Raw genomic sequence first — 27789 nt, 5'->3', positions numbered from 1 at the left:
TATATGCACTTAGGAGCTCTTTCAGTTAGCAAATGTAGCAGACGTGACCTTAAGTGACTGAGCAACGAGTGTCATCGTTCCAAGAAATGCTCCCAGAATAATGAATCAAAAATTAGGAAAAAAAAAAAAATTAGAAATCATCTGCCCTCCAAAATTACTAAACCTGAAGATTAGATTTGGAAAATGCAGAAAGTTCCTCAAAGAAGGCTAAAAGATTTTGAAGTCTGATTCTATAAGAACTCTGAAAACAACAGCTTATTAGAGAAATGAGGGCAATTTCTGCAGCTATTAATTATAGTCCTAAATATATAAATACATTATTTACCTTGGATAAATGTTTCTCAATAGAAAGCTAGAGAAAAATCATTCTCAGTTTTGTGAACACTAAATATTAAGCTCATTAAAGTTATAAGGAAAACATATACACATAATATATTTTAATGGAAGGAATCACTTTTTCCAGTAACAGTTTGTCTTTTTTGAAAGGTATGTTTTCCATTCACCCAAACACTAAAAAAAGTTAATTTTCAAGTATAGCTGGTAAGTCATATATCCCAAATACTGCAGATAGCTTTTTGTTCGTGCTGCTGTGAACTGGCATTTCTCTTCTCACTGTATTAAGCTGCTCAGAAATCTGCATATTCATTTTAAATTTTCTAGTTTTTTTTTTTTTTACAGAAATATAGTGCTTCTGATACTTTTAATGTCAGTGCTTTGCATACAGTTTGCAGAAAAGTTAGCTTTATTTTGCATGAAGTCAAGGATATCCTTAATTATATTTGTTGTTATTATTGGTATATAAAGCCTGATACATATTTTGGTATATAAAGCCTGCAGATATTAATCTGCAGTGCTGTCAGTAATCAGTGGATCTCTATGCATATACATACACACGCTTTTTCCTATTGAATGATCATAAAAGTGTTTTTTTTTATTTTTTATTTCTTTAGTTCCAGGATGAATTGCTTTAAATTCTGGCTTAGGCAAAGTAGCCAGTTGGAGAGGATTTGACTCTGGTTGGCCTGCACAGTACTTTAATCACACCATTGCTAGAGGCAACAGGAACTAAGTACTAAAATTGAAGAAACTTGCGGTAACTTTATTAGTTCTTAGCAAGTTGTATGTTTGATTTTAGGGAGAATTACTTACCTCTTGTTTTTTCCTCAGTGCACTGGTCTTCATTGTTACTCTGCCTTTTGTATTTATATGTTCTTACAGAGAGAGAGTCTGGGTATTGTTGCTTTTAGGTTGGGTTGAGTTGGTGGGACTGGAATGGGACTGCTAATCGTATGAGGCACGGCACAAAGCCCTTTAATAATGGGAGTAGTCTTTTCATTGCTGTTAACTTTTAGAGATTTGCTCTTCTTGCCTCCTTGTGTTGCTGTTAAAAAGTGTTTTCTGTGTGTTGATTCCCCAAGCAGCTCTGGAGTTCTGTCAGCTGTGGTATCAGGCTCTCCAGTCCAAGCCAACCGTAGAGGCTCTTCGTTGTGATTTTAAGCATCAGCCCCTTCAGGGCTCTGAAATCCATTGCTTGCCCTGGGCTGATGCCAGGCATTAAAATGATAGTTTTCCTTTAAATAGGTTGTATCACTGAATGTGTTAAAAAAATAAAGATGGTGCCTGCATTGTGCTGACTGAAGAACAGACGAGGAGAACATCAATATGAAAAAGCGATTTCCAAATGATCTAGGAAATTCCATTCTCTTTGTTATTTTTATTTTCAGAGGCAACTACTATCATAGCCTCTCTGAATCTTGTACCAGTCATGAGCTGCAACATCACAAATTTCTCCTCTGACCTAAAGATATTAATCCTCTGACTCAAAACTTTCCCCTACTGTGATAATTTGTGCACAGTGCTTTGGAGATGGAGGGGAAAAATGCCAGCAGCTAGGTGGTTACTTGAGGAACGTGTAGAATTAAACACCCAGCATCTGGTGAGTCATCTTTGAAATATGGGTGATTGCATGATAGTGAACTGATTACCACAGTTGATTAAGACCAAACGTATCTGAAATGAGGAACACCTTATTTTTGAAGGTAATAAGTAGTACACTGTAAACACCTACAGTTTACATTCCTTAGTGCAACATATCTGACTGTGGCTGCAAGAAAACCAGTTATCTGCAAGAAAGGTTTGTGTGTTAAGGATGCATCTTTATGTTGTTACATATCAAGTATTTCTAACACATTTTTGGCACACCTTTGAGGTTGTTAATTGTTTTCTAATGATAATGAGACTCAATGAGAATTGCTACATCTGGATGTCTTCTGGTTGATTCCCTTTAAATGAAATGGCTTGCCTCTTCAGAAGTTTCCAGGTTATCTTGACTTAAAACTGCATCCAGGCTGTAATTGTCAGAGCAACATGCAAACACTGAATCAACATTTTCTTATGATCAAGCTGCCCCCATGTTCAGCAAGTCAAACTAAAGTGCAGACTACTAGCACAGACACTATGCAGGTAAAACATTAGTGTAAGCTGTGGTGAGATACGTTCTGTAGTATGCTTGTGTTGGGAACAGAGGATAGAAATTAAAGCAGTTTTGACCCATCCTATACAAGAGATAAAGACAGAGATTGTTGTTCATCTCAGTTTCATTTCGCTATGTTGGCTTTAAGAGAGAATAGGACACCACCTAATAAGCCTGAAACAACTGTTGTAAATAATGAATCATTTCAAAACATGATTATGTTTGCAATCCTGCAGCATTTAGGTTGGGCCTGATCATTGACATTTAGGCCTGTACAAGAGGCAGAATGCCACTTGGCCTCCTGAATCTGTGTTGTCGCTGACCAGTAGCTATACAAGCAGCTGGTTATGCAAGTGCTTAAATATAGATTGAGGAGCTTAATAGTAAATAGTCATTTAAACAATCAGTATTTCTAGTACAGTTCTCAAGCCAAGATTTACTATCCCAAAAGATCTCTGCACAAACAGTAATGGTATTCTGGATTAAAAAAAAAACAATGAAAATACAAACAGTGATATTTTGTGCTAGCAATGACTTGTCCCCTGAATGTGAAGCAGTAGTCTAAAATTAGTTAAAGTGTTTATAGATGGATTATTAAAATTATGAAGCTGGTTGGAATGTGGAATTTTGAAACAACTAATCCAGCACTCTGCTTGTGTTTTGGCAGTTTTGTAGAAGCTTTTGTGTCTTTGGAAGGAGTTGTTATGACCATTGTTTCTGGTATTGTACACACTTAATGCACAGACTTTTAGTAAATTACCACTGTAGACTTGCGTCTTGTTAAACAAACATAGATTGAAACAGATTCCATGCTGTAAAAACAACTGCATGCAAGCCAACTTCTTTGTGCGTGTGGGTTATGTATCATTTCCCCTCAGGAATTAACAACATACCTTGAACTCTACTTTTTAATTTGATTGAAAGAGAGAACCTTGCACACAGAAGAATAAAAACTCTTGGACTTTAATGTCTTAATCTCCATAAAAGGCTTGAATGTTTAGCTTTGATAACATACGAAACAAATCTGGTGGTCCGTAGCATTTCTGAAGCACGTTCCCTTTTTTGTAGCGAAAAGAAATCAAAGCTGACATAAAACAATGCATAACAGATGGGCTGATGTTGGTAAGAGTTAGCCCTCAAGCATGAAGAAATTCTGTACCTCTAGCTCTGCCTTCTGATATGTTAGTGGAAAGTCATTTTGGTGCCTGATGATGATTTGTCTGCCAGTGGAGCATAGTTTTTCTTCCAGTGGGATCACCATGCACTTTGCAGACTTTTATACCAGGCCTTTGGATGTTAGAGAAAAGACTATCCAGAAGTAATGCTAGAAAATGGAACTTTGTGGCTAACAAGATTTTGCATTTGGAGACCTTCTGAAAAAGATGTGACATGTCTTCCTCCTTCTTGGAATCAGGAACTGGTTGAGATTCAAAATAAGGCAATTGAAATGAAAAGATACACATAGTAGTCTCAACTCTAGAACTGCTTTTACAGTTGAAAGGAACAGCTTAATTGTTCTCTCTGCAGAAATAATCTATGCAAGGGAAGGCAGATCGTTTCAACTCAGTTTCCTACATATATTTCCAAAGGGAGATGGTTTTGGGGTCCTATTGGATCCAAAGTGGAACTTCCTTCCCTCCCACTTTCCTTCAGGATAACAGGAGAGAACTGAGCCTTATTTTTGGCACAAATTCATAGGTGAGGTGATCTCCAAACATGTTGCAACTATTCTGAAATAATTAGTACTGGTGTGAGGAGGAGGTTCAGCTCTGGTTTTTAAGTCTTTAGGGCTGGAAGAGCTCAGATTTTTTAGTAGGTGCACTGTTTTGATCTTTCCATTGTAAATATCTCCTACAACTAACATATCCTCTATGTCTAAACACAGATGAAATATATGCATTTTAGAAATGCTTTAGCTCTTAAAGTAGATATCTGTCCTTTGTATTAAAGCACTTGGTGATATTTTTCCAGCCTGTGCTGATCTTATGGTTTGACTGAGGTGGAGGGGGAGGAAGGAGGAAAAAAAAAAAAAAGAGGCGGATTCAGAGCAGACCTGTCTGCCTGAAAACTCTTCTTCCAGAAATGCTCTTATGACCTAATCAGAATAAGAAACAAACAAAATACAAGCAACAAGTGTTGTGCAGGTTATGTTGGCAGGAAACTGGACCATGGTTAACTTTATTCCTGTATACCAAAAACAAACAGAGCCCCACACCCACACTGTTGGTCTTAGGCTTTAAAGTTTTGTTGGCAAAGCTCTGTCTTTTAGGAGTGGGAAAACGAGTCATACCCACAATAGACACAGCTATGCTGGCAAAAAGCTCAGTGTAATCTCTGCCAGTTTAATGAAATCCTTTGGCTTATGCATTTTATTCCATTCAAGGAAGAGGCTTGGCTACCCCTTCCCTGCCCCCCATTCCCTTTTCTCTAGCCCAGCAGTAGCTGTGTCCCCACTGGTGGCACTCATGGAGACAACGCTGCTGGGACACTCCCTTTTAAGTTTTAGTAAGCCATTAGAAGAAGCTGCTGTCGTCTTAGATCTTGATTTGTTTTAGTAGATAAAGAGAAAATATGCCATCAGAGGAGATGGAGATATCATTTGGGTGCAGAAATTGCATGAAAAGAATATGCAAGTTCTGTCAGAAGTGCCAAAACCTCTGATTAGATTCCTTGGGACTTGTCAGTTTTAGTGTACTGACTTAACTTTCTCGGTGACATGTTTTTGCCTGAAGGCAGCAGTAAACCATCAAAATATAACAGGATATCCTGCCATGACAGAGAGAAGATCTTAGGGATCTAGGTCTCCCAAGGCTGTGACTGGTTGATGTTAGTTGTTATCAAGTGGAAGTCCCAGTTTTGGAGGTTTTTTTTTTTTTTATTGCTTGTTTTATTTTTTAAAAAGAAAAAGTTATATGGTTTCTGGCACGCTAACAACTGCTCATCCAAGATAAGAAATTGCAGCAGCCGAAGCTTTAGATTTATTGCTATGGTCAATTTCCTGTTATTTTTAATAGGATATGGCCCCTCCGCTTTCTAAACTACTGAGCTCTATCAAAGAGTGCGTATCGGGTTTCAAACCACCCTGCCTGTCAGGTTTTGAATACACGCTTAATGACCGGGGTTCAGGCTGCCTGAGGAGTGTTATATCTAGTTTAACACTGTGGCTTGTTCATGGATACATTTTAGCTGCTTCTTAAGGGGATTTTAGGGGCTGTTAGGGGGATTTTAGGGGCCTTTGTTTACACACACAGTACTGTTTGTAAAGAAAAATTTTTGTCGAGGTTCGCTTCGTACAAACAGAAGAAGAGCCGTGGAGAACAAGGCCCACCTGATTATCAGGGCACCTCTCGCCTGGCTCCCTACGTAGTTTGTAGGTTCGGGAGTTCTCGGCTGACTGCGGGAAGCGATTCAGGCACTTTGCGGTGGCTGAAGCAGGGGGAGGGAGTCTGGCTGGTAAACTTTTAGCAGATAAATTTTGGGTTTAAAAGTGAGTTTTTTAACAGAAAAGTGAGGGACGTGTATCCTTTTTTTTTTTCCTCCCCCCCATTAGTTGATCAATTTTATTTGGATTCTTTTGAGTATCTTCTTTCGAAAGTTTTTTGAACGTTAGGTATGAACAGTCAAAATAGCCCAGTGTTCTGATGTGTGATTAAAAAATAAGAAAATCGAAACTGAGCCAAGCATTAACAAAGAGCCACAGAGAGAGTTAGAGGAGAGAAATCGGTTGGTCTGTGATTTATATGGTCTTGGTAGGACTTTGAGGTTCAGAGGGGGAGGGTTAGTGCCCTGCTCGGGCTCCAGCATACCTCGCTGAAATCCTTTTGCATTGCATAATGCAGCTACATTCGTACTTGTAATTGTTCAGCGGCTCTTTCTAGGCTTGATAATGAATTTCATAACTGCCATTTTACAAATATTTTGTTATTTATTTAGTTTCTCAGTTGGCCCTTCCACAGGCCTTTTCTTTTTGGTGGACTTGGATGGTTTCTTTGGCCTCAAGCTGTCTATTTAAATTTCGGTAGTATTAATGAGTAATGCAGTTAAGTTTAGTTGTGTATACTTTGATGTTTTTATTAATTAAGCTAGCCAGATTTTTAAATTGACATGTTCACGAGCTAATTAAACCCCCAGTCACATTGAACAGAAGGCACGTCTCTGACCAGTAATTCACAGAACTTAAGGCTAGAGATATGTATCTCTTGGGATTTCGCATTAGAGCAGTTCAGGCAATGAATTCACAGGGTCCATCATTAGAAGGTCATGAGGCCTGTCATGATTTTGAGATCATGATAATCCTATTATTTTTCTGTTCTCTGTCTTTCTGGATAAGATTCTTGGCCCTTCTATAATGATATTGGCAAGAAATAACAACGAGCACTTAGGATGGTTTTAAGACTACTAACTTGATCTTTCACGATAAATATTTGTGATCTGTAGTCATGTGGGAATTTTTATGTGTGAAAGATGGGGAAGCAAAATAAACACAATTTTCAAGTTCAAATGACTTGAAAAGCTTAGGGTGGGGTTCAGCATGCTCTAAGGATTGGTAGGCTTTTTTCTGCTGATTCTGGACAATAGATCAGAAATGCAAGACAGGCTTCTTTTCTAAAGGTGAGATAGCAATTCTTGCTTTCAAGAATTTAGTTAATAGTGCATTTAAAGAATGAAAGTGTTTTATAAATTGCATAATACTACCTGAAGATATGAATTTTAAAGCTTGTTCATAATTGAAACTAGCTCAACTGCTAATTAGACAGTTTGTAATTTTGCTCAGAGTACTTATGAGGAACCTTAGTGTGTTAACAGAGTTTTGCTAGTAGTGAATACTAGTAACTTTTACAAAGGAGAGCATTACTACCTTTAGCAACATTTTTAGGCAAACATAAAGACCTTTCCATGTGTTAGTTTTGACACCAGTTTTCCAGTGCTGATGTTCCATTTATAAGGAGAGTCTGGCCTTGTGCTCCAGAACCCATGACGTACTTTTTTAATCAATTTTCTCTTTGTAGCTGCATGCCTTTGTTGTTTACTGGGACCTCTTTATACAGAAGTGACGTGTGCGCTAGTGAACATAACTGTTTTTCTTTAAAGGTTTCAGTGATTTTATGACGTTGATTGAAACTAAAGTGGAAAAACTTTAAAATTTAGGCATGCATGATTTGTTTTTACGATTAGAATATATTAAAAAAGTGCTTAGCTTCCAAAATATTTTAAAAGAGTGCATCTCAAAAAGCTTTCTGTAGTTTTGTGCCAATAGAAAATGCGTTCTCCACAGAAGGTGTTGCATTGGTAGTTATTATTAAAAGAAACAAAACAACCCCACACTATTTCTTAATTTCAGAAAACTCTACCAGTAGCAGTGAAAGGGAGGTACTGAATTGTTTGCAATATAGTTGTGGTTCTCTTAAAGAAGGAACTTTCACTGAGGTTGCAGTTTCGTGTGTGCTTTAAGCCAATATAACTTGGTAGTGCTGCCAGAAGAAACGACCATGCTTTTCCTGTCCAGTTACTCCTGTCTCCATGCTGAAGTTTCCCGTAATGGTAAGCTGGACCAGAGAGCAGACCCAGCTGGAAATTATTCTTGGAAAATAAGGTGAATGGACTGAATAAGAGAAATTATGGCTATCGAGTGGCCTCAGGACTGTATGTGCGGGTGCGAGGAAAGGAGCGACTTTGAGTTAGGGCTGATGGCCACAGGCTGGGTAAAGCACAGCCTCCTGCCCTGCTGGCCGGGGTTCCTCGTGCTGCCGTCAAATGCCTTAGCAATGTGTAGTCACATCAGCGTCTCGTTTTAAGATGGAAAGGTGTATTCTTACCTTTACTTGAATCAGTCAGTTTGCCTACCAGTTTCGGTCTGGGAGTGCTGGTGTTCTTCTTGTGCCTGACTTAGATACACTTGCTACTTTCTTCTCTTCTAGCAGTTTCATGAAGAACCTGAATTAAACTTGTTTTCCATTTTAGCTAGCGATAGGATGAGCTATGTTTTCTGGGAATACTGTTTTTTCAGCAGATGTATTGGCTGCTTCTAATGTTCTAAACCATCTAGGTTTTTATCCAGCTGTTTATTTTGAGGACTGTGACTTTTTTTTCTTAGAAAAGAAACAAGTTTCAATTAATCAAGTTTTGGATTTTTTGTTTTGTTCTTCAGTCAGTATCCCCTTTGGAGTGTTTGTAGTATATATCGGATACTGGATTTTCTCCCTTTTTTGTTGCAAGAAGTGTATGAAGGTGTTTTTGTATGCAGTAAAGCTATCTAGTTGCTCTATGCTTCAGCTTCGAGATGTGAAAATTTCCCAGCTAAATTTATTAAGACTCATGTTCAAATTCTGGAAGCCAAAACCACAATGATAATGGGGAAAAAAACGTGTCTAAATTACATGCAGATGTTAAAAGTTCCTTTCATGGACTCAGTAATGGCAATCTTGGTGCTGAAAAGCATGGGATAGGACTTGAGTGTGGCTGCAAGGACTCTAAAAGCAGTTATCCTTCTCAGAGCTCTTCCAGTTTAGAAAAATTCACTTGACAAGCTGGCAATCAGATGTAATCGCCTTGACTTTAGTTAGTCCATTTTAGGTGCAGAGCTTACAGAATCGTTTTTTCCAAGAAGGGCACTTGCCCAACTCAGTCCTTATTACCTTCTGTGCACGTCATACATCGTCCCAGTTCCTTTCTGTATGACTTGTAATAACTATTTGTTTCTTTCCATCTTTTTTTCCTCCCGCTGCAGCAGGAGAACTGTTTGTCTTTCTAAATTTAGATATCCATGGATACATACAATATTTTTCTCTGTTTAAACTTGGCAGTTTAAATTGCACATGGAAAAGAAAAGTACATTCCACTACAGGAAGTCTGTGTGCTGTATTCTTGATTTACAGAAGAATAAAATGTTACATGGAATATTTCACTCTTTGTTCTGTAGAAGGAAAACAATACTTATAAAAGTGGGTTTGTACTAATGTCTATAGCCAGACTCTTCCTCTCTTTTCATTGTGCAGTATTCAGGGTACCACCCTATGAAAGGGAGCTAACTATATATGGGATGCTGCTAAGGCATACAGTCTTAATGCTGCTTGAGTTTTTTTTTTTTTTTTTCTTGCCGTTCCTGTCTTATTTCTCCAGTTGAAAGAGTGTGTTCAAACCTTCCTAATTGCACGGACCATTCTTTACTGCAGATGTTCTTGCCTGAACTTCTCCCTTTTATTCTCAGGATCCTGGACTATCTTTTCTCTTGCTTCTAGATTTCTTGAGACCCCACAGGTAGCTATGACTATTGAAAATGTAGTAGCAGTAGGAATGTAGTAGGGAATTATGTAATATGTTATTACTTTTTTTAGGTATAAAAACAGTTACTTTTATTTTCTAGAACAGCTAAGAAGCATAAAGTCCGTTCCAAGAAAAAAAAATCTTGAGAAATCTGGAGGCTATTTGCAATACAGTGTAGCAGGATTTCTTGATTCCAGAATGAATTACTTTGCCTTGTTAACTTTCTTATTGAAACTACGGTATCGTTTTTCACACCTGTACACAAGTACATCATTGCTGGTGCTGTGAGGCATTGGACGAACAGAAGTGAATCTTCGGGAGTTGATAGCAGCAATATGTTAATGTGAAGTTATTTTCATGGAGTGGCATATTACTCTCTTCTGGTCCCTAATTAATAACCCAGACAAATGGATTAACCTGACTGTTGAAGAGGGTAATGACTCATTATGTTGGACCTCGGTACTGAAGAAGCTAAAAGAAAAACTAGGGTTGAAGTGGTTTCTAGCGTTGTTTTTCATCACTGATACGAATCCAAGTGTTTTGTGTATTTTTTTATTTAGAAAACCAATTAAATGATTTGGAGTCAAATTTTACTAGGTCTTGACATATAAAGTAGATGAGTTTCAGCTGCACTGGAAAAAAAGTGCAGAGAAGTCTGAACAGGCAAAGGAGTTCAGGAGAAGAATCTGGTCTTCTAGATTATGTAAATTACATGGATTTCATGCTACCTGCTGTTTTATTTCTTCCAAACACTTTTGAAACTTGTAAAAATCAGCCAAGATTTGGTAAGTTTTTCGCCCTTATTTGCATTGAAGAAATCCTTCACTCTAGTTTCTTCTTTTTTGCTTATCTTTGCCAAGCTTTTCCTTTTTGTGGTCTCTCCCTCTGTTTAGGGTAATCTTGTCTTCTAAAACTAACTTTTGTACTTCTGAAAACAATAATAGCATCATGAAAATTATAAATGGGAAAACACTTTTAAGGAAAGTCTGTGGAGATATACTGGCTTATCTCAAAGTGAAATTAAAAATTCCTTTTAAGCTCTGCTAATGCTAAACAATAAAGCACTAAAGCAATATGTGTTGTAATGTAGCTCTACAAATGCTCAGGCAGCTCTTTCTGTACTATGGGCATAGCCATATAAACTGCTGTAACGTCACATAGTTTTGTGTATGTGGCACTCTTGAGTATTACGTTTGCAATAATTTTTGGCTGATCTGAATGTGCCAGACAAGGTGGTGGAGTTTTTTTTTATTTCCCCCCAGCAAACTAAATACTTGCTTTAATTAAAAAAAATAACAAAACAAAAAAACTTTCTCTGCTGTAAAGCTGAATACTTGCATATCTCACAAGGAAGAGAGGGTGCTCTCTGAGTCTTACTAGCAGCAAAAAGTTATTTAGCCCAGTGAGTAGCAAGTGTATGAGCACTACATCTTGCACACTAACATGCACTTGCTCCAGTAAGAACTCAGGATACTTATCACTTAAGAGTGTTAATTCACTACCAATTATTTATGCTGCAGCTGGATTACCTCTCTTAGCAGCAGCGAACAGCTAATTCTGTGTCTTACAGTAGCTGCTTGTTCAGGTGGGATAACATGGTTAAAACAAGAAGCAAAGAAATGCTTTCCATACTTTCATGGCATGGTGGATAGTGGTCCTAGTAAAATGCTATTTGGAAATTAATACTTATTGTTTTCTCTATCAGAACACCTGATGGAATAGGAGGATGAAAATAAGAAGTAGAGTTCTTAGACTATCTTCCAGGTTTTCTTCTTTTGACCTTTTGAGGAGTCCCCTGCAATCCTCTCTTTCTTCCTTTTTTTTTTTTTTCCTCTTCAAAACTCTACCTGTTTTTTTTCTCACTCTGTCTTAATACAATTGTGTTGTTTTAAGCTTGGAGATTCTGCAGTGCTCTCTTTGCAGTTGGAAATACTTTATCCTTTTTGTTAAATTCTAGGCTTTATAATTCTAATAAATTCATATTATTTTTGGCACAAATTCTATCATTAAGGGCCAGCTGTATTTTGCTCTGGTGAGTTCATATTCCAAAGTTTAGGAGAAAAGACTGAACAGCAGCTTGATTTTTGGGGCATGGAATCAGAGGTTGCCAATAAAAACTGATACTGTGAAATCATCTAAGGATATGATAGTATTCCATCATATCTTCTTGATTTGGGAATGAAGAAAACACAAAGCTGTATGAGTAGTCATTTAAGCACATTTCATGTTCTTTGCTTCTAGAAACTTTATAAAAATAGCCAGGTACAATAACAATAAATTCATTATTCTTGCAAGGATATCCTGAATTTGACATGCCAGTGTATGACTTTGAACTTTAGTCCTGCTTAAAAATGGAGGTTGTTTTGAAGATGTCCCTCCAGAAGGATTCTCCTATTTATGCTATGTGAATGCCTGCGTTATATTTAGGCACTGAAAATACTTTTGGAGTGAGTGTCCTGTGGTCTGCAGTGAGGGGGAGTGGCTGAGGAAGATATGAGCTGTTCTTTCTTTCACTAGGATACTTAAAACTCTTCTAAGTTTAACTCTTTTCCAGCAATCCTTTTCCCTCTCTGAGAGAGAATCAAAGCTGAACTCTGCTGCCTTCAGTCTCCCTCCCGCAAGAGCCAGATTATAAACGCTCCTTACACTGAGATGTAATACAGGCTTTGGCTGAGTCTTAGCCTTTGTTTAGCTAAAAAGGAATATTGTAACTCTGCGGTAAGTGAGCTGAATGTCCTCCCAAATCTCACTAAAGCAAGGCATTGCCCCTTCACCATAAAGTCGGTGGGCTTGATTTCTTCTTTTTTCTTCGGGGGTAGATGCAGTGTGAACTTGGAAATGGAGAACTCAAAGTCTTGATTCAAATTTCATATTTTCATTCGAGTGCATCAGTAACAAGAGGGAGAAGCAGGAAAGAGCCAGGGCTACCTCTGGGCTGAATCACACCTCCCGGGGACTGTGAACAAGTGCGGGGAGTTTCTCTTTCCTTACTCTGTATGATGTGTGTAATGGCTTTCTCTGTTGCTTCATCCGTAGCATCGCTTCTGTAAATAATTACCCTCTGGCCCTTGGGTCCTTAGTAACCCTTTCAAAAGTACAGCTAATTGTTTTATTTAAAAAAAAAAAAAAGACAAAGCGATTAACTCCTGGCGAGTTTGTCTCGGAGCCTTGTCACAGAAAATGGCAATTACAAACTTTGATAGTAATGAAAGGCGTGGGTGGACCTGCAGCTAACCAGACGCTCGGTGGGGAGCACTTCTGCTTTCCTGTGGCTGATGCTGTTGCCTCGCGTGCGGTGGATGTTACTGTGTATGCATCACATACTGTTTTGCTCGCTGTGCTTTTTCGTCATAATACGGTGACAACAGCAAGTTATTATTCCATGACAACAGCAAAAGTAATATACATTTTGGTTTGTGAGACAGCAGGAGTTTGTATTTATTACAGACATTTCTTTGCGGTAAGCTGCTGAATCGAATGCGTGTCAGGATCGCATCGCAGTTTGCTGGTTGATTTCTGTTCAGCCTGCTGCCCTTTTGCACTAATCCTTGAAACTGCACTCCCACGCGAGGTGGATACAGGCTAATTGATTTCATGGACATGGCAGCCCCTCTTAACACAGCACTTAGGTGGACAGGAGTGTCTTCATAACTGCCAAGGTTAGTGCAGGACAGATTTTACTTTCTTTAATACCACTGGTACAGCTATATGGTGTTGCTTACTTCTGTGGTAGAGCTAGAAGTTATGACATTTGATTTCCTTTTTCTTCAAAGTGAACACGAGCTTAAAGCTTCTTGCTGTCCATCTCATAGCTTGTGGGCTTGCTGTGCTAAGTCGCTCCACCCCATGAAGACATGAATGTGTGCTGTTGTCCATGTCCGTGTCAAACCACAGAATCACAGAATCACAGAATCGTTTAGGTTGGAAGGGACCTCTGGAGATCATCTCGTCCAACCTCCCTGCTCAAGCAGGGTCCTCTAGAGCATATTGCCCAGGATCACATCCAGACGGGTTTTGAATATCTCCAGCGAAGGAGACTCCACCACCCCTCTGGGCAACCTGTTCCAATGCTCTGTCACCCTCACAGTGAAGAAGTTTTTTCTCAGGTTCAGATGGAACTTCCTGTGGTTCAGTTTCTGCCCATTGCCTCTTGTCCTGTTGCTGGGCACCACGGAGAAGAGGCTGGCCTCATCCTCTTGACACTCCCCCTTCAGATACTTGTACACGTTGATGAGATCCCCTCTCAATCTTCTCTTCTCCAGGCTGAACAGGCCCAGCTCTTGCAGTCTTTCTTCATAGGAGAGATGCTCCAGCCCTCTAATCATCTTGGTAGCCCTCCGCTGGACTCTCTCCAGGAGTGCCATGTCTCTCTTGTACTGGGGAGCCCAGAACTGGACACAGTACTCCACAGTACTCTTGTACTGGGGAGCCCAGAACTGGACACAGTACTCCAGGTGAGGCCTCACCAGGGCTGAGGAGAGGGGCAGGATCACCTCCCTCGACCTGCTGGCAACACTCTGCCTAATGCACCCTAGGATCCCATTGGCCTTCTTGGCCACAAGGGCACACTGCTGGCTCATGTTTAACTTGTTGTCCACCAGCACTCCCAGGTCCTTCTCGGCAGAGCTACTTTCCAACAGGTCAGTCCCCAGCCTGTACTGGTGCATGGGATTATTCCTGCCTAGGTGCAGGACCTTGCACTTGCCTTTGTTGAACTTCATGAGGTTCCTCTCCGCCCACCTCTCCAGCCTGTCCAGGTCCCTCTGAAGGGCAGCACAGTCTTCTGGTGTGTCAGCCACTCCCCCCAGTTTAGTATCATCAGCAAACTTGCTGAGGGTGCACTCTGTCCCTTCCTCCAGGTCATTGAGGAATATATTGAACTGAGAAGAATCTGAGTATCGGGCTCCAGCTGAGCTGCTTCCCACTAGCTAACCAGAAGCAGATTTGCAGGAAGGGTCATCTCACATGGGTTTTCTCCACCTGTTTAATTCTTGTTTCTTTCTCGTCTTGCTTCTCCCTGAGTTCCCGTTAATACTGAGTATAAATGATAGGGATCCTTTGTTTCCTTAGGCTTCTACAAGTGCAATTAAGTGATGCCAAACAAGGGAACAGGCTTGGTAGTGAGAGACTGTGTAATCGGTTTTTCTTTTACTCGATCTTCTTCAAACAATACCATCAAAAAAAAATAAGTTCTGGTATTTAGAATTTGTACCTATTTATAAGAAAATAAAATTACATAAGCTATACATAGTATAGCATTAAGTAGCACTTTAGTGGCCACTACAGTGGGTCAGAGGCCTATTTGTGCCATTTTAAAATGCACATACAATAACTATACCTACCCATGTTCATAGATAAGATATTTTGATTTTATGCAAGCTGTGTTTAGATCTAAGCCTAATTTATAAATTGCACAGCTTAAATTCTCAGCAACCTTACTGTTCTTCGTATGAGAGCTAGCAGTGAGATTAACTTCTCTGTTCTAAATCTGTATTGCTTGTAAAGAACAGCAAAATAGGGAAATGTTAATGTTAGATGTTAATTTTCTCTCTCAATTTTAATATATAAAATTGATTTTGTGAGCCAGGGCGGGCCAGAAAGTTATAGGTCAGTTTTGGCCCAGTGTTGCACTAGTCATATGCCAGAATATTAACATAAAAATGGATTGAACTGTGCAAGGAATAAAACTTTTCTATTTTAAATAATTTCTTTCCATCTCATGACTCAGTAAAAGTTTCTGCAAAGCGTTTTTTTCCCCACAAGTGATCTAAGACAACTTCTCTCTTTAATAGCATCAGTTAAAAAGAATTAAGCTTGAATCTCATTAAAGGCTGGTAACCTCACATAGGACTCCCATTAAGGCTACCGTCGTATGTAAAGGGTGAAGACTGTGCCCAAACACACTTACAGGCGAGGGCTGTAAAGCGTTTATTGAATAACTGTTATGAAATCTGAGCAGAGATTTATTTGCCACAGTTTTTAGAATTTATTTCAGTGCTTTTGTGTATAGAGCTGCAACTCATATTTTGCCCTGCAAATATAATGCAATTTTACAGGCCTTCAGTGGAAAGCTGTTCTGTTAAGTGGAATTAATAATGAATAATAGGTTAAAGGAAATAAGCAACTGTATTATAATGGATAAGTTATTTATATCAGCTATAATCAAATGAGAAAATTACACTTTTGTACAAAGAAACAGCATGGAATTGGAATTCGTACAGTTCCTTCACCTGTAAACGGAGAGAGCAGCGCTTACAGAAACACTGTGGAACTAAATTCATTACGTTTTTTTCCTAAGGGCCTTTGAAAGCCTTTGACTATAAGTTAGTGCTGAAGGAGTCATACTGATTCTGTGGTGCTCAAGGCATACCAGTTTTTCTGTTTAAAATTATTAGAAATAATATGACATCTGCTTTTAATAAATATCTCTGTTCCCGTGTGCCATCCAACTCCACCATTGCCATGTAGTTGTTTTCCAGTATTGTTTATCAGTATGATACGCAGCAGAGATGAAGGAAGAGCAGTGAGCCGCTCGCAGAAAGTGGTCCTTTTGAAGCCTTGTAATGCTGAGACACCAGTCACAGAAGCCAGTTGCTTCAAAGAAAGTCCCTCCCCTCATTTTAGCTATAAATCTTCTTTCTAAGTATTTTGACTGTTTCAGGCTAGTGCTTAAGCCCACACAGTGGGCACTGGAAAATAATCCTTTAATGCAGAAAGAAAAGTACCATTAGCTCATTTCCGGCAGCTATTCTGTACTTCACATGAGGTGTTTTTCTGTTTTGCTCTTGAAACAAATGCAGTTATTCATAGGCTGTGGCTGCATGATTTACATCGAGGCTTATATTCAGTAAAGATAACAGATTTACGTTCTTCGTGCATGTGCCCACAATATAAGCCGCCTTTGATAGAAGTGGAAGGAATTTTTCAGCACGTTGCAGCAGTGACATCTTAACGCACTGAGTAGCGGTGACAAACTTTCCACGTAAGTTCAAAAGTCCATGTTATGATCTGGCATCAAATATCTACTTATATAACTAAATGTGCCCAGCTGTGGGTTGGAAGGTACAGGGCGCGTGCTTTTCTTCGTTTTTTCCCTCTCTCTCCCCCCTTTTTCCCTCTTCTCCTCCCCCACCCTGTTAGATTTGGCTCTCATTGCCCGTTTGCTGCTCCCCTCCCGTCCCCTCACTTTACTCCAGTCCGTTATCTAATATCCAAGGGGGATTCATGAAGCCTCTCCTGCGAAGTAGACTGTTGCCCTGAACGCTGAAAAGCTGGACAAAGCTTTATTCTTACTGTAAACCTGCAGGTAAACACCACATCTCATTGCAGACTGAGTGGGTTTTGCTGATCTTCCCTCTCTCCCCCAATTATGCATGTGATTCATCGTTTTTTAAAAGACAAATTGTAAGAAAAGATTTTTCTTTCCTGGTAGGCCAAAGAATCTAGCATGTTGGGACCTCGATATATTCAATAGGTACCTTTTTGACTTTCTTATTCTTTAAAGGTAGTCTGATACATTTTAGAAACCCATAGTTATCACCCAGGTTTCCCCAGTTCCCGTTAATTTGAGAGACTTTATAGTCTTCCGTAAATATATATAAACGGGAACAAAGGAGAATGGGAGGTACACAAGCATGTGACTGCTGCTTTTTTTTTTTTTTCCCCTTCATGCCAAAGCATAAATCACAGGCGCTCAGTTACATAATCTGTATCAGAAGCAGAAGAAAGGCAGGAGCAGAAATGTCACACTTCTATTCAGTGCGGGCATAGGACCATATTCTGACCTTATTTAGAGCCAGGCAGGGATCAGAGGAAGAAATATGGGGAAGTCAGTAAGGTGCCGGGCTCAAGAAACGACGAACACGTACCGCAGGACTGCCGTTTGACTCTTGCGCTTCAGTCCTGGAGCGGGCAGCCTGCAGCGGGGAGCCGCGAGCTAACCCCGCAGCCGGAAACGCTGCGGACGGTGGTGCGGCGAGACGTACGCCGACAGCACGCGGAGCCAGCCCGGGCCCAGAGGCGGCCCAGCGGCGTTTGCGCAGGGCCGCAGCAGAGCTAACGCGCCTTCCCAGCGGGATGCGTAACGGAGCGCAGCGCTGCGTGAGCGCAGCCGGCCGCTTCCCCGCTCCGCTCCGGCGGGCTCCGCAGAGCGGAGCCGGGGTGCCTGGGCAGGAGCTGCAGGCGGGTCTTGCACAGCCTCACCAGCGTTGTGGCGGTTACGCTGCTTAGTCTTGAAACGGCTGTCTGTTATAGGCCCTTAACAAAATGCTAATATGGAAGTGAATCTGCAGCCCGGTCTGTAAAAGTATCAAAACAAAAAAACTTCAAACATCACCTGTCCTGCTTTGATGAATAGACAAAAAATATCCGCTTTAATTAACTCTTTATTGCATTGTTTGAAATCATTAAACTGGCACCGGTTAGTGCTAGTGCACATAACTAGTATAAGCGTACTAGTGTGCATGATTTTGTTTAACTTCGTATCTGATTTAGTTACTCACTTCTGTTAGAATTATTGCTCCTACTGTTCACGTTATCATATGTTTAAAACTTTTATTTGTGGTTTTACTCATGTCCTTGTAACATGAGAGAATAATGAAAACACACTTAAGAAGTTTTTCTGTGGTTTTCATTACAAAAACAGCAAAGGATATACTTCATGTTTTTGCATGCCTATCAAAAACATTTAGCAGGAAATGTAATCTCTTATAATGGCTATAGCTCCGGTAAGCCTGACGGAGCTGATAACCCTTCACAAAGGTAACTAACTGAAAGAAAAGTGTATGGTGCACACACTGTGTTGCTGCTGAATATAACCACTGAGCTAAATATGGGCAAAAATTGAAGAATTCAGTCAAAATCTTAAGAGAGATTTTAAGCCAATGGAAAATAATTCATTTTAAATGGTTAACCCTGCCAACAGCAGTTAGGTTTCCTGTTCTCTAATTGCTAAAAGGTAATCAGTAAAAATTTAGGACATAAGACCTGGTACCTTTTGTGAAAGGTGGCCCTTTGAGGAGAAAAAAGCTGTAGTACCAAGTCTGGAAGAACAGTATGCCAAAATATAGAAATGCCAGGCTCACTTCTGTTTTTCTGAACGGTTTGTCCGTATAGAGAACATAATCCATTAGGTATTAGATCTTGCAATATTAACTTTTCTTATGGACGTTCAGCTCCAGAGTAAATTGCGTAGTTTTGCGAAAACTAGGGCATTTCGAATGAACTTGCTATTTTGTGAGAAAGTAACTTTTATTCTAACCATTCTGGCCATGCAGGGGAAAATGGCAGTCTCTTCTGGGGAGTTTCCCAGCCTGTGGAGACTATAAGCGTTCCTTCGGCTGTGATTTCACAGACTCCTCAACTGATCTGGCAGACTGCTGTCGCTTAAAGGGAGAATTGCTCTCATCCCTCCTTCTCTGAGCTGTGCAGTCCTGCTCCCTTCCCTCAGGTACTCCTGCTGAATTCAACCGTGAGCTAGTTCAACTCACTAACTGAGCCGAAAATGATCCGAAAAAGTTAGGGAGTTCAAGTGGCTCGCCAGGGGGAGGTCCCAGAAGATTTCCAGAGCTGGCACAAGACAAGCTGTGGCAGCATGCTCTGGAACGAAGGAGGGGGAAAATAAAGGATCTCCCTCCCGTTTCTGGCAGTAGTGAGCTGTTAGATGAGCCTACCTCCCTCTAATATGAAACGGCATCCTTGGAGACGGGCCATGCAGGCTCCTGATCATTCTTGGCTCTGTCTAATTTGAGGTCGTGCAACAACACAGCCAAGGTGAGAAGGTTGTAAATGGTTAACTACTGTGCCCTGCGGAGCTACACCATGCCATGGCAAGGAGGTGGAGCTGCTGCAAGCTCCTGGCATGCACAGAAAGGCAGATATACCTACTCAGGAAGGAAAACAGCTGTTTTTTGATTTTATTTTATTATTATTTTTTAATTTTTACTTAAGAGACAAAGTTCTGCAAGGCGTATATGTGAGGGGTAAAAACTCCAGCTTCCGTATTGATATTCCATTGGTTTGAAACTGTCTACAGTGGCAACTTGTGTCACTTAGGTACGTTACTTTGTGCAGATGTTACTTCCAATGTGAATGCTGAGAAAAACTCAGGAAGAGTCTTTCATCAAAAGTCACATTAGAAAGACCTGTTTGATTGTTGAGGGTATTCTGGAGCAATGAGTAAGAAAGTAAAAATTTAGGATAAGGCATTAATTTGCTCTTCGGGAAACTCGGACCGTTTATTTGACAGAGACTATTTGTGTGACACTGACTTGGCAAGAGCCACAAAAATACTTGGTATCTGTGCCCCCGACACTCAAGAGCCATTAGGGATCTGCTTAATGGAGTCATACCCCAAAACTCCAGAGGTCTGTTCTGTGCATGCACAAGAAAGGTGTTTTTACCCGAGAGAGGTTTGGCAGAGGAGGAGGGGGAAACTGAGAACTCTTGGTGTACCTAAGGAATTGGGTGCATACTTTGTGGATTGCTTAATAACCTTTACGCACTTGACAATCAGCAAGTACATTTTCTCACGAGTATTTCATTAAAAGAGAAGAAAGGAAGGACAGAATGTTAACTAATCCAAATTTATCTGACTTCAGCTGAATCTTTGCAGACATCAAATTGGGACTACTGAAAGCAGCCTCTGACCAAAATGGGGTGCAGTGAAAGCACACAACAACTTAGACACAGAAAATCTGATACAGCAAAGATGGATTTGAAGGAAAGGTGAAATTTTCCATGAGCTTGGAAGGGAGAGCCCTGATGGAACTGGAAAAGTAGAAATGTTAACTGAGAACATTTTTGTGATCTTTGGCCACTGTGCGCTGGTGTTACTTCATGGTGTCTGATGATGCACCGTAGTGGTAACAGAGCTGTTGTCTTTCTGCTTTGAATGTCCTGGGGAGTCCTGGGCATCTGTTCAGTCACGCAGGTATGGGACCTCTAGATGTCTGGAGACTTTCGAAGTTTTGCATAGGATATTGTTTTAGTTATAAAAATGAAATGAACGTGTGATTTGACTCTTTGCCTGAAATGTAGAAGTGGGAATGTTTTTATTATTACTCTTTAGATTATGTTAACACTTAAATCTCCCCAAGAATTTTTAAAGATCTTAAAATGCTCAAGGATGAGGCCCTTGTCTTGCCAGGAACTGTATAAACAAGTTATTGAGAACAGTGGCTTTGTAGTAGAAGGCTTGTATTCCTAAGTTTTTAAAACCCTTCCATTTATCCAAGAATTTGACCCCTGACCATTTATCAGATTTATAGGAATTCCACCTATAAATGAGTGTGCAGACTCCTCAGTAGGAACAGAAATATTCCTTGCCATGTTTACCTGCGTGAAATTTCATTTAAAAATTCTGGATGAAACTCTCGCATGGAAATGAGCAAGAGAACACCGTTTGTTTCGCTGGGAGACACTTTTTTCCTGTTGATAGAATTCAGCTACATGGAGATGGATTGTACCACGTGCCCTGTCTCCCATACGCACTGTTATTTTTATTCTTCCCTAAAACTGTAGACTTGCATGCCGTTTGCAACTTGCATCAAATACTCCCCTCTCACGCCCAGCCCAGGGTTACATAGTTTTGCTAGGTGTGCTGCCGTTTCTGTAATACCTGGAATGCTGGAAGGATTCCAGGCACTGTTGGTAAATACAGGCTGCACTTTGACAGTAATTGCTTTCTTCCTGGCATTTCAGAAATTACGTACAAAAGCAAATCAAGTAAGAGAAAGAGTTCTGTTCTAAATGTATTTCATATCTGATGCTAACTTTTTTTCCTTCTTTGAATGTAGTACAGAAAATATTTGAAGTTTGTAGCAGAGGAGCAAAACACGTACCTAGAAATGTCCTGGGAGTTATCTTGGCCTTACTTATTTATAAGCCTTTCTTCTTTCCTAGCCTTTAAATAAATTTCAGGAAGCAAGAGAATGCTCTGTGGTTGGAGCAGTGCCCGTCACCACACAAAGGAGCTTCTGCATGTGACGTCTTCCTCGTCAAATGCTTATCGGAGATGCATTTATCCTTTCAATCTGTCTTTAAAAAATAAATAAATAAATAAAAAGCCTCAATTGACCTAGGAGAAAAAAGGAAGAATTTTTCATGTTCCTGGCTTCTTTTATTTTTAGGTTTGGAAAATGTGTAAAATGTTCATCTGTTTGCTCTTTTTGTGTACTAGTCATTTGACCTCGTTTCACTATAATATCTCATAAAGGAAAAAAATTTATATTGTTTTGAAAGGCACAAATTTTCGTCTGTACCAGGTAATTTAAACCCGTAATGTGATTATATATTTTATAAAAAGGCCAATCAAGTTTTCTCAAAAGCAGTGTCAAAATCGGAAACAATTCTGACTTACAGGTCACACCGTAAAATTTCATGGAGGACTTATCAGGGAAGAAGGCCAGCTGCTAGTATTTAGCAGTTCTGCTCTGAGTGACAAGTACCTTTTTTTTCTAAATCGTTTCAGTTGTGCCATCTCTGGCTAGATGGAAGGTGCTTTAATGCTTCCAGCGTCATGCTTGGAAGATATTACTATCCAAGATATGTGTGATGTTTTCCTACCTATATGTGGATGTGAACAACAGTTTGCTGTTGTCCAAATGATAGGGGACTGGTATCTCTCAAACCCCTTTTAGACATGGAAGGAATTCTTGCAAGAATGGTCATTGATTTCTCCCCCTTCTTTGCAAGGTGGAACAGTGTTGTGGAGGAATCAAATAGTGTTGGAGAGAGACTACAGCAATGTAATGTTTTTTGCAATATCCATCTGTATTTGCTGTCCTTGCACAGACAGTATACTGATAGGATGGTGGGGTGTAGCAGTGAGGGAAGTAAGCAAGCTTATCTTGAGCCGAGACATAGGTGTTTCATTTAAGGCTCCATCTTCAAGCTACTTTTTAGTAAAAACTATTAAAGAACTTACACTGGGGTTGGAATGAGTTGGGAGGGTAAAGGGTTTTGCTTTATGCTGCATCAAATCTACTTTCACTCTTTATCCTCCTTTGCCACCTGTGGTCTTCCAAGCCCCAGCCTTGAGCTCAGCTGTGGTGTCCCTGTGTCCTGCTGCTCCTGCCCTGGGACCTGGTTCACCCCAGCCGTGCCCAGGGGCTGTCGTGGATCCTGTCAGCAGCACCCAGCTCTGCTCCTCCAGCAGGACCCCCATCGGTGAGGGCACAACTGTGCTGAGGTCGCCCCTGCTCCCGGCTCGGCCTCTCGCGGGGCAGCCCGGCTCCTGCTACTCGCCGGCAGCGCGTGCATGGCTGGACGGCGCTTCGTCAGCTCGCTCCCATCTACGCGTTAAATCATTCTTCGTCTCTTGGACACTATTACGATCTCAGATACCTGAGTACTTTGGTGTCTTGCTTTTGCTCTTTAGGAGGACGTTATTTCAGCTTCTGCTCTTGAGGTTTCACTTTTGAATTAGCGCTGAGGGCAGGTACTGGTGATGTCTCGCTAAGCGGTGAGCAGTTAGATGGGCATGTGAATTGCTTGTACTTCTGCAAAGGTGCTTTTTTTCTGCTTTGATGCAGTGGTTTCAGGGTATGCAGTTGAGGGGCATTAGATTTTTTGTGTTTTATATGTGTGCAAAATATATATTCTGTAGGCCTAGGGAAACTTCCATTCAGATGCATGTTTAAATTCCCAGGCTTACTCTATAACTAAAAACTTTGTTTTAATTCAGCGTGCTCATTAAAGTGAGTTTAACTGATAGCACGCAATTCATACGCAAATTCAGAGTATGGCAAGGGGAAGGAAGAATCCAAAATAATCAAACCTGGAACAAAAGGAAACAAAAAATAAAAGAAAATAGGTTTTTCAAGAGCTCAGTTTTAGTTTATTTTCATAAAAATAAATTCTTAATTAGAGGATGTCCCTTTAAAAAATGTCATATCTGTCTCTTTCACACCTGAAATACTTCTAGGAAAACGAATCCTTTATAAAAACAGAATGAGCACGTGCTTATGATGCAGTTTTAGGATGAGCTGTGTCTAGGCTAACTTTGATTTCCTTTTTTTTTTTTTTTCCCCCTTTTTCCTTCTGGTAAGCAAAAGTTTTCCATTTTGAGGGTGAGATTGTTGCGAACGCCTAGTTGTGAACGCTAGTTTCAGCTGACTTGGTTAGAAATGCTCTCCCTCCCTGGCAGCCCTTTAACCGGTAACGGTGACCCTCTGACCAAATAATCAGGAGGGTATTAAAAGTGAGCATTGTTGTATGGCTCTCTCTTTAAGGCCGCCCTGTAACTAGCTCGGACTCGGTGCGCGCGTGGCGCGGTGGCCCCAGGGGCTGGGAAGTGGCCGAGTCTGGTGTGCCGGGGCGGGAGGGAGCAGGACGCCCCAGCAGTGGCCGGCAGCACGCTGCTGCCCAGGCTCGGCGGTCCCCGGTCTCGCTCGCGTCCTCCTGCTCTGGGTTTTTTCCACTGCCCCTGGACCACTCGATATAAGATTTGGCAGAATATTGCTCACTGCAAGAGCGTTTCCCCCTTCCTCTCCCAGGCAGGAGCCCGGGCGAGGGCTGGAGCGGGCTTAGTGTCCATGGGTCGGTGTGGGTCCGGACCCTGGGGCAGCTGGGCACTGCATGCTACGAGAAAATAAAATTTTGAGCAAGGGGCATGTTTTCCCTGGGTGTTTGAGGAAGAGGGAGACACGGCACAAATCCTGACTGGCACATGGAAACCTGGTCACGATAGGGATGACTATTTTCCATTGAGAAGGCACAGTTGTCTGTTGTTAGTGTTTCGAAGAGCTGTGGGTGTTTGTTAACTTAATTTAAGCAGCTGGTGAGCTCTTGGGAGGAGAGCTCTTCTCATGCGAAAATGCAACCCTCATTTGGAAGGATAAAAATCTATCTTCAGTCCTCCCCTTTTTAGAGAGGTCTAAAAAATACTGTGAGTAAAAATGGATGTTCCTGATGTTTTTAAGACTATACAACATAATGAAGCCAAAAACCTATTTGCTTTAAGGATCTGTAAGTGACCAGGGCTGTTGAGATCTTACTTAGGAAACTTTATTTAAATTTATGAAGTGTCAGGTTAACAGAAAACCAAAGCGTAAAGTTGGTCAAACATCCCAAAGACAGGTAAGCAGAGAAGTTAGATGTGTGCATTGAGGTGAGAGTTACTCGTTTGTTACGCTCTGGGCCAACCGGAACCAGTTCAGTCCATCCCAGCCTCACGCTTCCGATTCGTTCTTTATTGGAAACTAATCAAAGGGTGATATTTTTGTGTGAAAGAGGTGTCATCTGGCGTGAAATGAAAATTTAACCGAAACTGCGTTACACAAAGTGCATCTGTTAATCTGTTTGTAAGTTTGCTTCGTTAGGAAATGGTGCAAGCTGGTAGCCCTTTGCAGAATTGGGGAGAAACTGCTGTTACTTTTCTGCTTCTTGAAAAGCGGGGGAAATACTGGCCTTGTTTACCTAAGCAGATCGGTTGATATAATGCAGAGTAATTTATTTGCAATTCATGTCCACGTTTCCATTAGAGTGAAAGTAGTGCATTTTATTCCAGATTAACATGTCCGCACACGAGCGTTTGGGGACAGTTTATCCTGCAATAGCTGTATCGTTCGCTTTTCCCAGTGAACAAGGCCAATAGCAATTGTTTGCTAACATTGATTTCATACAATTACTGTACAGGGGATGGCTTATCTCCTGCAAGGAAATGTGTATAGCTAACACTAATGCAAGATAAGGGTTTTAAAAATTGAATGGGCTAGCAAGAACTCTCCATGTGTCCTTCTTAAAATAATCTGCAAAGCCAGAGACTGAACAAAAATACTGCTCTTGATAAGACATAGTCCTCCACCCCTTCCTTGTTCGCAGCTTCCTTCCATTCTTCCCGCTTTTCAACTTCATGTTGTTGTTTTGGATAGGGTGGTAGGAAAGATGATTGTCAAATGGTTGACTAGGGGTTAAAGCTAGCCTGGCCTATGTTTTAATTCATGGAACTGCTGCCATTCTCCTGAGTGATCTTGGACAAGCTGGTTAATGTTTGTCTCAATTCCTCTTCTGTGAATCATAGATAATATGTCCCTCCCTCATCAGACTGTTGTGAGGATATATTCACTTATGTTTGATGGCTTCTGATATTACAATGATGCAGGGTATAAGAGTTCCTCGTGCAATCATGTGAAAATAATATATTGTTATGTCTGTACCCACAACAGTTAGAAATGGGAGGTGAAGCAACAGAAGCTAATTTGATAGGTTTGTTTGCACTTTGCTCAAATAGTATGTGTCCCTTTGCTCCAATTCTCTAAGCTTTTCTGTGGTACAGCTAGTAGACTGCCAGGGTAGTTGCACACCTAACCGTTGAAAAGTTGCTTGCGTTTTTCTGTGTATGTGGTTTTTTTATGTCTGGTGTTGCTTTAACCCCTTAACAAATGCCAAGGTGTACTGGCTTGGAAGATATACTTAATCAAATATGTGGTAGATATGTTTCTAGTGTAATGATAATCACTGTAGTCAACTGGGTTGCGTCTAATAATCACCATAGCAACTACATTCAGTAAAAACTGAGAATAACTGATTCATGCAGTTTTATGCCAAATGATACATGTGGGCAGTGTACTATCTATTTGAAATGTCACATTCAGCTAAATGATGCATACTCTGCTGGAAATGCTTTCCATTGCTTCTCTTGAGAAGAAAGAAAACAGGAGCTAGTTTTTGTCCTCAGTATTATTTGTTAAGAGAAATTGACTTTTGCTTTTAAATGCCAACCTTAGTGCCCCCTCCAACTCTTTCTCCAGAACATGTAAACAAAAAACCAGGAAGGCTTGGCAGTTTCCTTTTTCATTTCATTCTTCTCTCTATGTGGAAAGTGCACATTTTGAAATGGTTATGCTGGTGCCAATGCTTTATTTTGGTTTAGCTTGAACCTGCCCCTCGCTAAACTTAAAATATATGTGTGTGTGTGTGTGTGTGTATCTTTATTCTGCATCTCTGTTTCTTCTGTCTGCGTTGTATTTTGGCTTAAGTCACATGCGTCCCTCGTAAAATTTAAGAGCAGTAATTAGAAACAGTGTCTAGAATAAGTGTTCTCTTCCTCCCACGCGGTTTTACCCTCGTCTCTGACAGCTGTTATTGCAGTTATTCATTCTGCCTAAAAGGGTGAAATTCAGAACTGTTTTGGAGCTGGAAGTGAGCAAAATGTCAGAAATTGCTTCAGAGGAGCGTCTCTCTCATGCCTCAGATGCTTCTTGCCTTTCACATGCATACTTTGGGTTTGATTTTTCAGAGGTGCTGAGCACCTGCATTTCCTGCTGACTGCAGCCAGCCTTTCTTCTTTCAAAATCGCACCTCTTTTAAATGCCTCTATTTCTTAGCTTTTTAAGCTAGCTTTCAAAGCTGGCCTGAGGGCACCAAAACTTAACTTCAAGATTAAGTTATAGACCCCTGTGGTGGGGGTAATGGTGGGAGAGTTAGCACCTCTGGATGTGTGCCCTGTAGAGCTGCTGTTTGTTTTGAACTTCTCAAAGAATGGCTTTGCAATTAAATTCATGCTTTAAACTCAACACTGAACTAGAATTTTGAAAGAGCTGTTGTATAACTTTGTCTTTTGGGAGATACTGAAAGTGCCTTAGGATCTTGTGTGTGTGGAGGTGTTTGTTTTATGGGTTTAAATGTGATGCTTTTCCTTTCAGCTTTCTTCTTTTCCACTGATCTTTAGCATCATCTTATTTCACACTTCGCTCTACTTATTTGTATGTATTTTGCAGGAATCCCTTGAAGCTTGCCCTGGGAATGGACAGCTACCTCCGTTTCTGGAGGAGAGTAGAACCTAGTGAAGAAGCCTTCAAGGCAAGGCGACGAGTGCGCTGATACTCTCTGAAGAGCCAAGGGAAAGGGCGACCTTCCAGGCCAACAGCCATGCCTTTCGGGCTGAAGCTGCGACGGACCAGGCGCTACAACGTCTTGAGCAAGAACTGCTTTGTGACACGGATCCGTCTGCTGGACAGCAATGTGATCGAGTGCACCCTCTCTGTGGAGAGCACGGGGCAGGAGTGCTTGGAAGCTGTCGCTCAGAGGCTGGAATTACGAGAGGTAAGAGT

General features: G+C 40.7%; 1 protein-coding gene across 7 annotated transcripts in view; it reads left to right on the top strand.

The window, feature by feature from the left end:
- The window catches only part of PTPN14 (protein tyrosine phosphatase non-receptor type 14), a 117320-nt gene that overhangs the window by 19689 nt on the left and 69842 nt on the right, over positions 1-27789 (top strand). For 3 of the 7 annotated variants that reach the window (XM_068939824.1, XM_068939825.1, XM_009668994.2), the window contains exon 2: positions 27457-27781. In XM_068939824.1, coding sequence (XP_068795925.1) covers positions 27608-27781 — 174 coding nt within the window. In that variant the 5' untranslated portion in view covers positions 27457-27607. Of the gene's footprint in view, positions 1-8047; positions 8067-16560; positions 16719-24820; positions 26879-27456; positions 27782-27789 lie in introns of those variants that run through there. The other 4 variants (XM_068939828.1, XM_068939826.1, XM_068939827.1 and 1 more) reach the window with 4 other exon arrangements.

Source organism: Struthio camelus, chromosome 3 (assembly GCF_040807025.1).
Source record: "Struthio camelus isolate bStrCam1 chromosome 3, bStrCam1.hap1, whole genome shotgun sequence".
NCBI lineage: Eukaryota > Metazoa > Chordata > Aves > Struthioniformes > Struthionidae > Struthio > Struthio camelus.
This window is presented reverse-complemented; position numbering and strand designations above follow the sequence as displayed.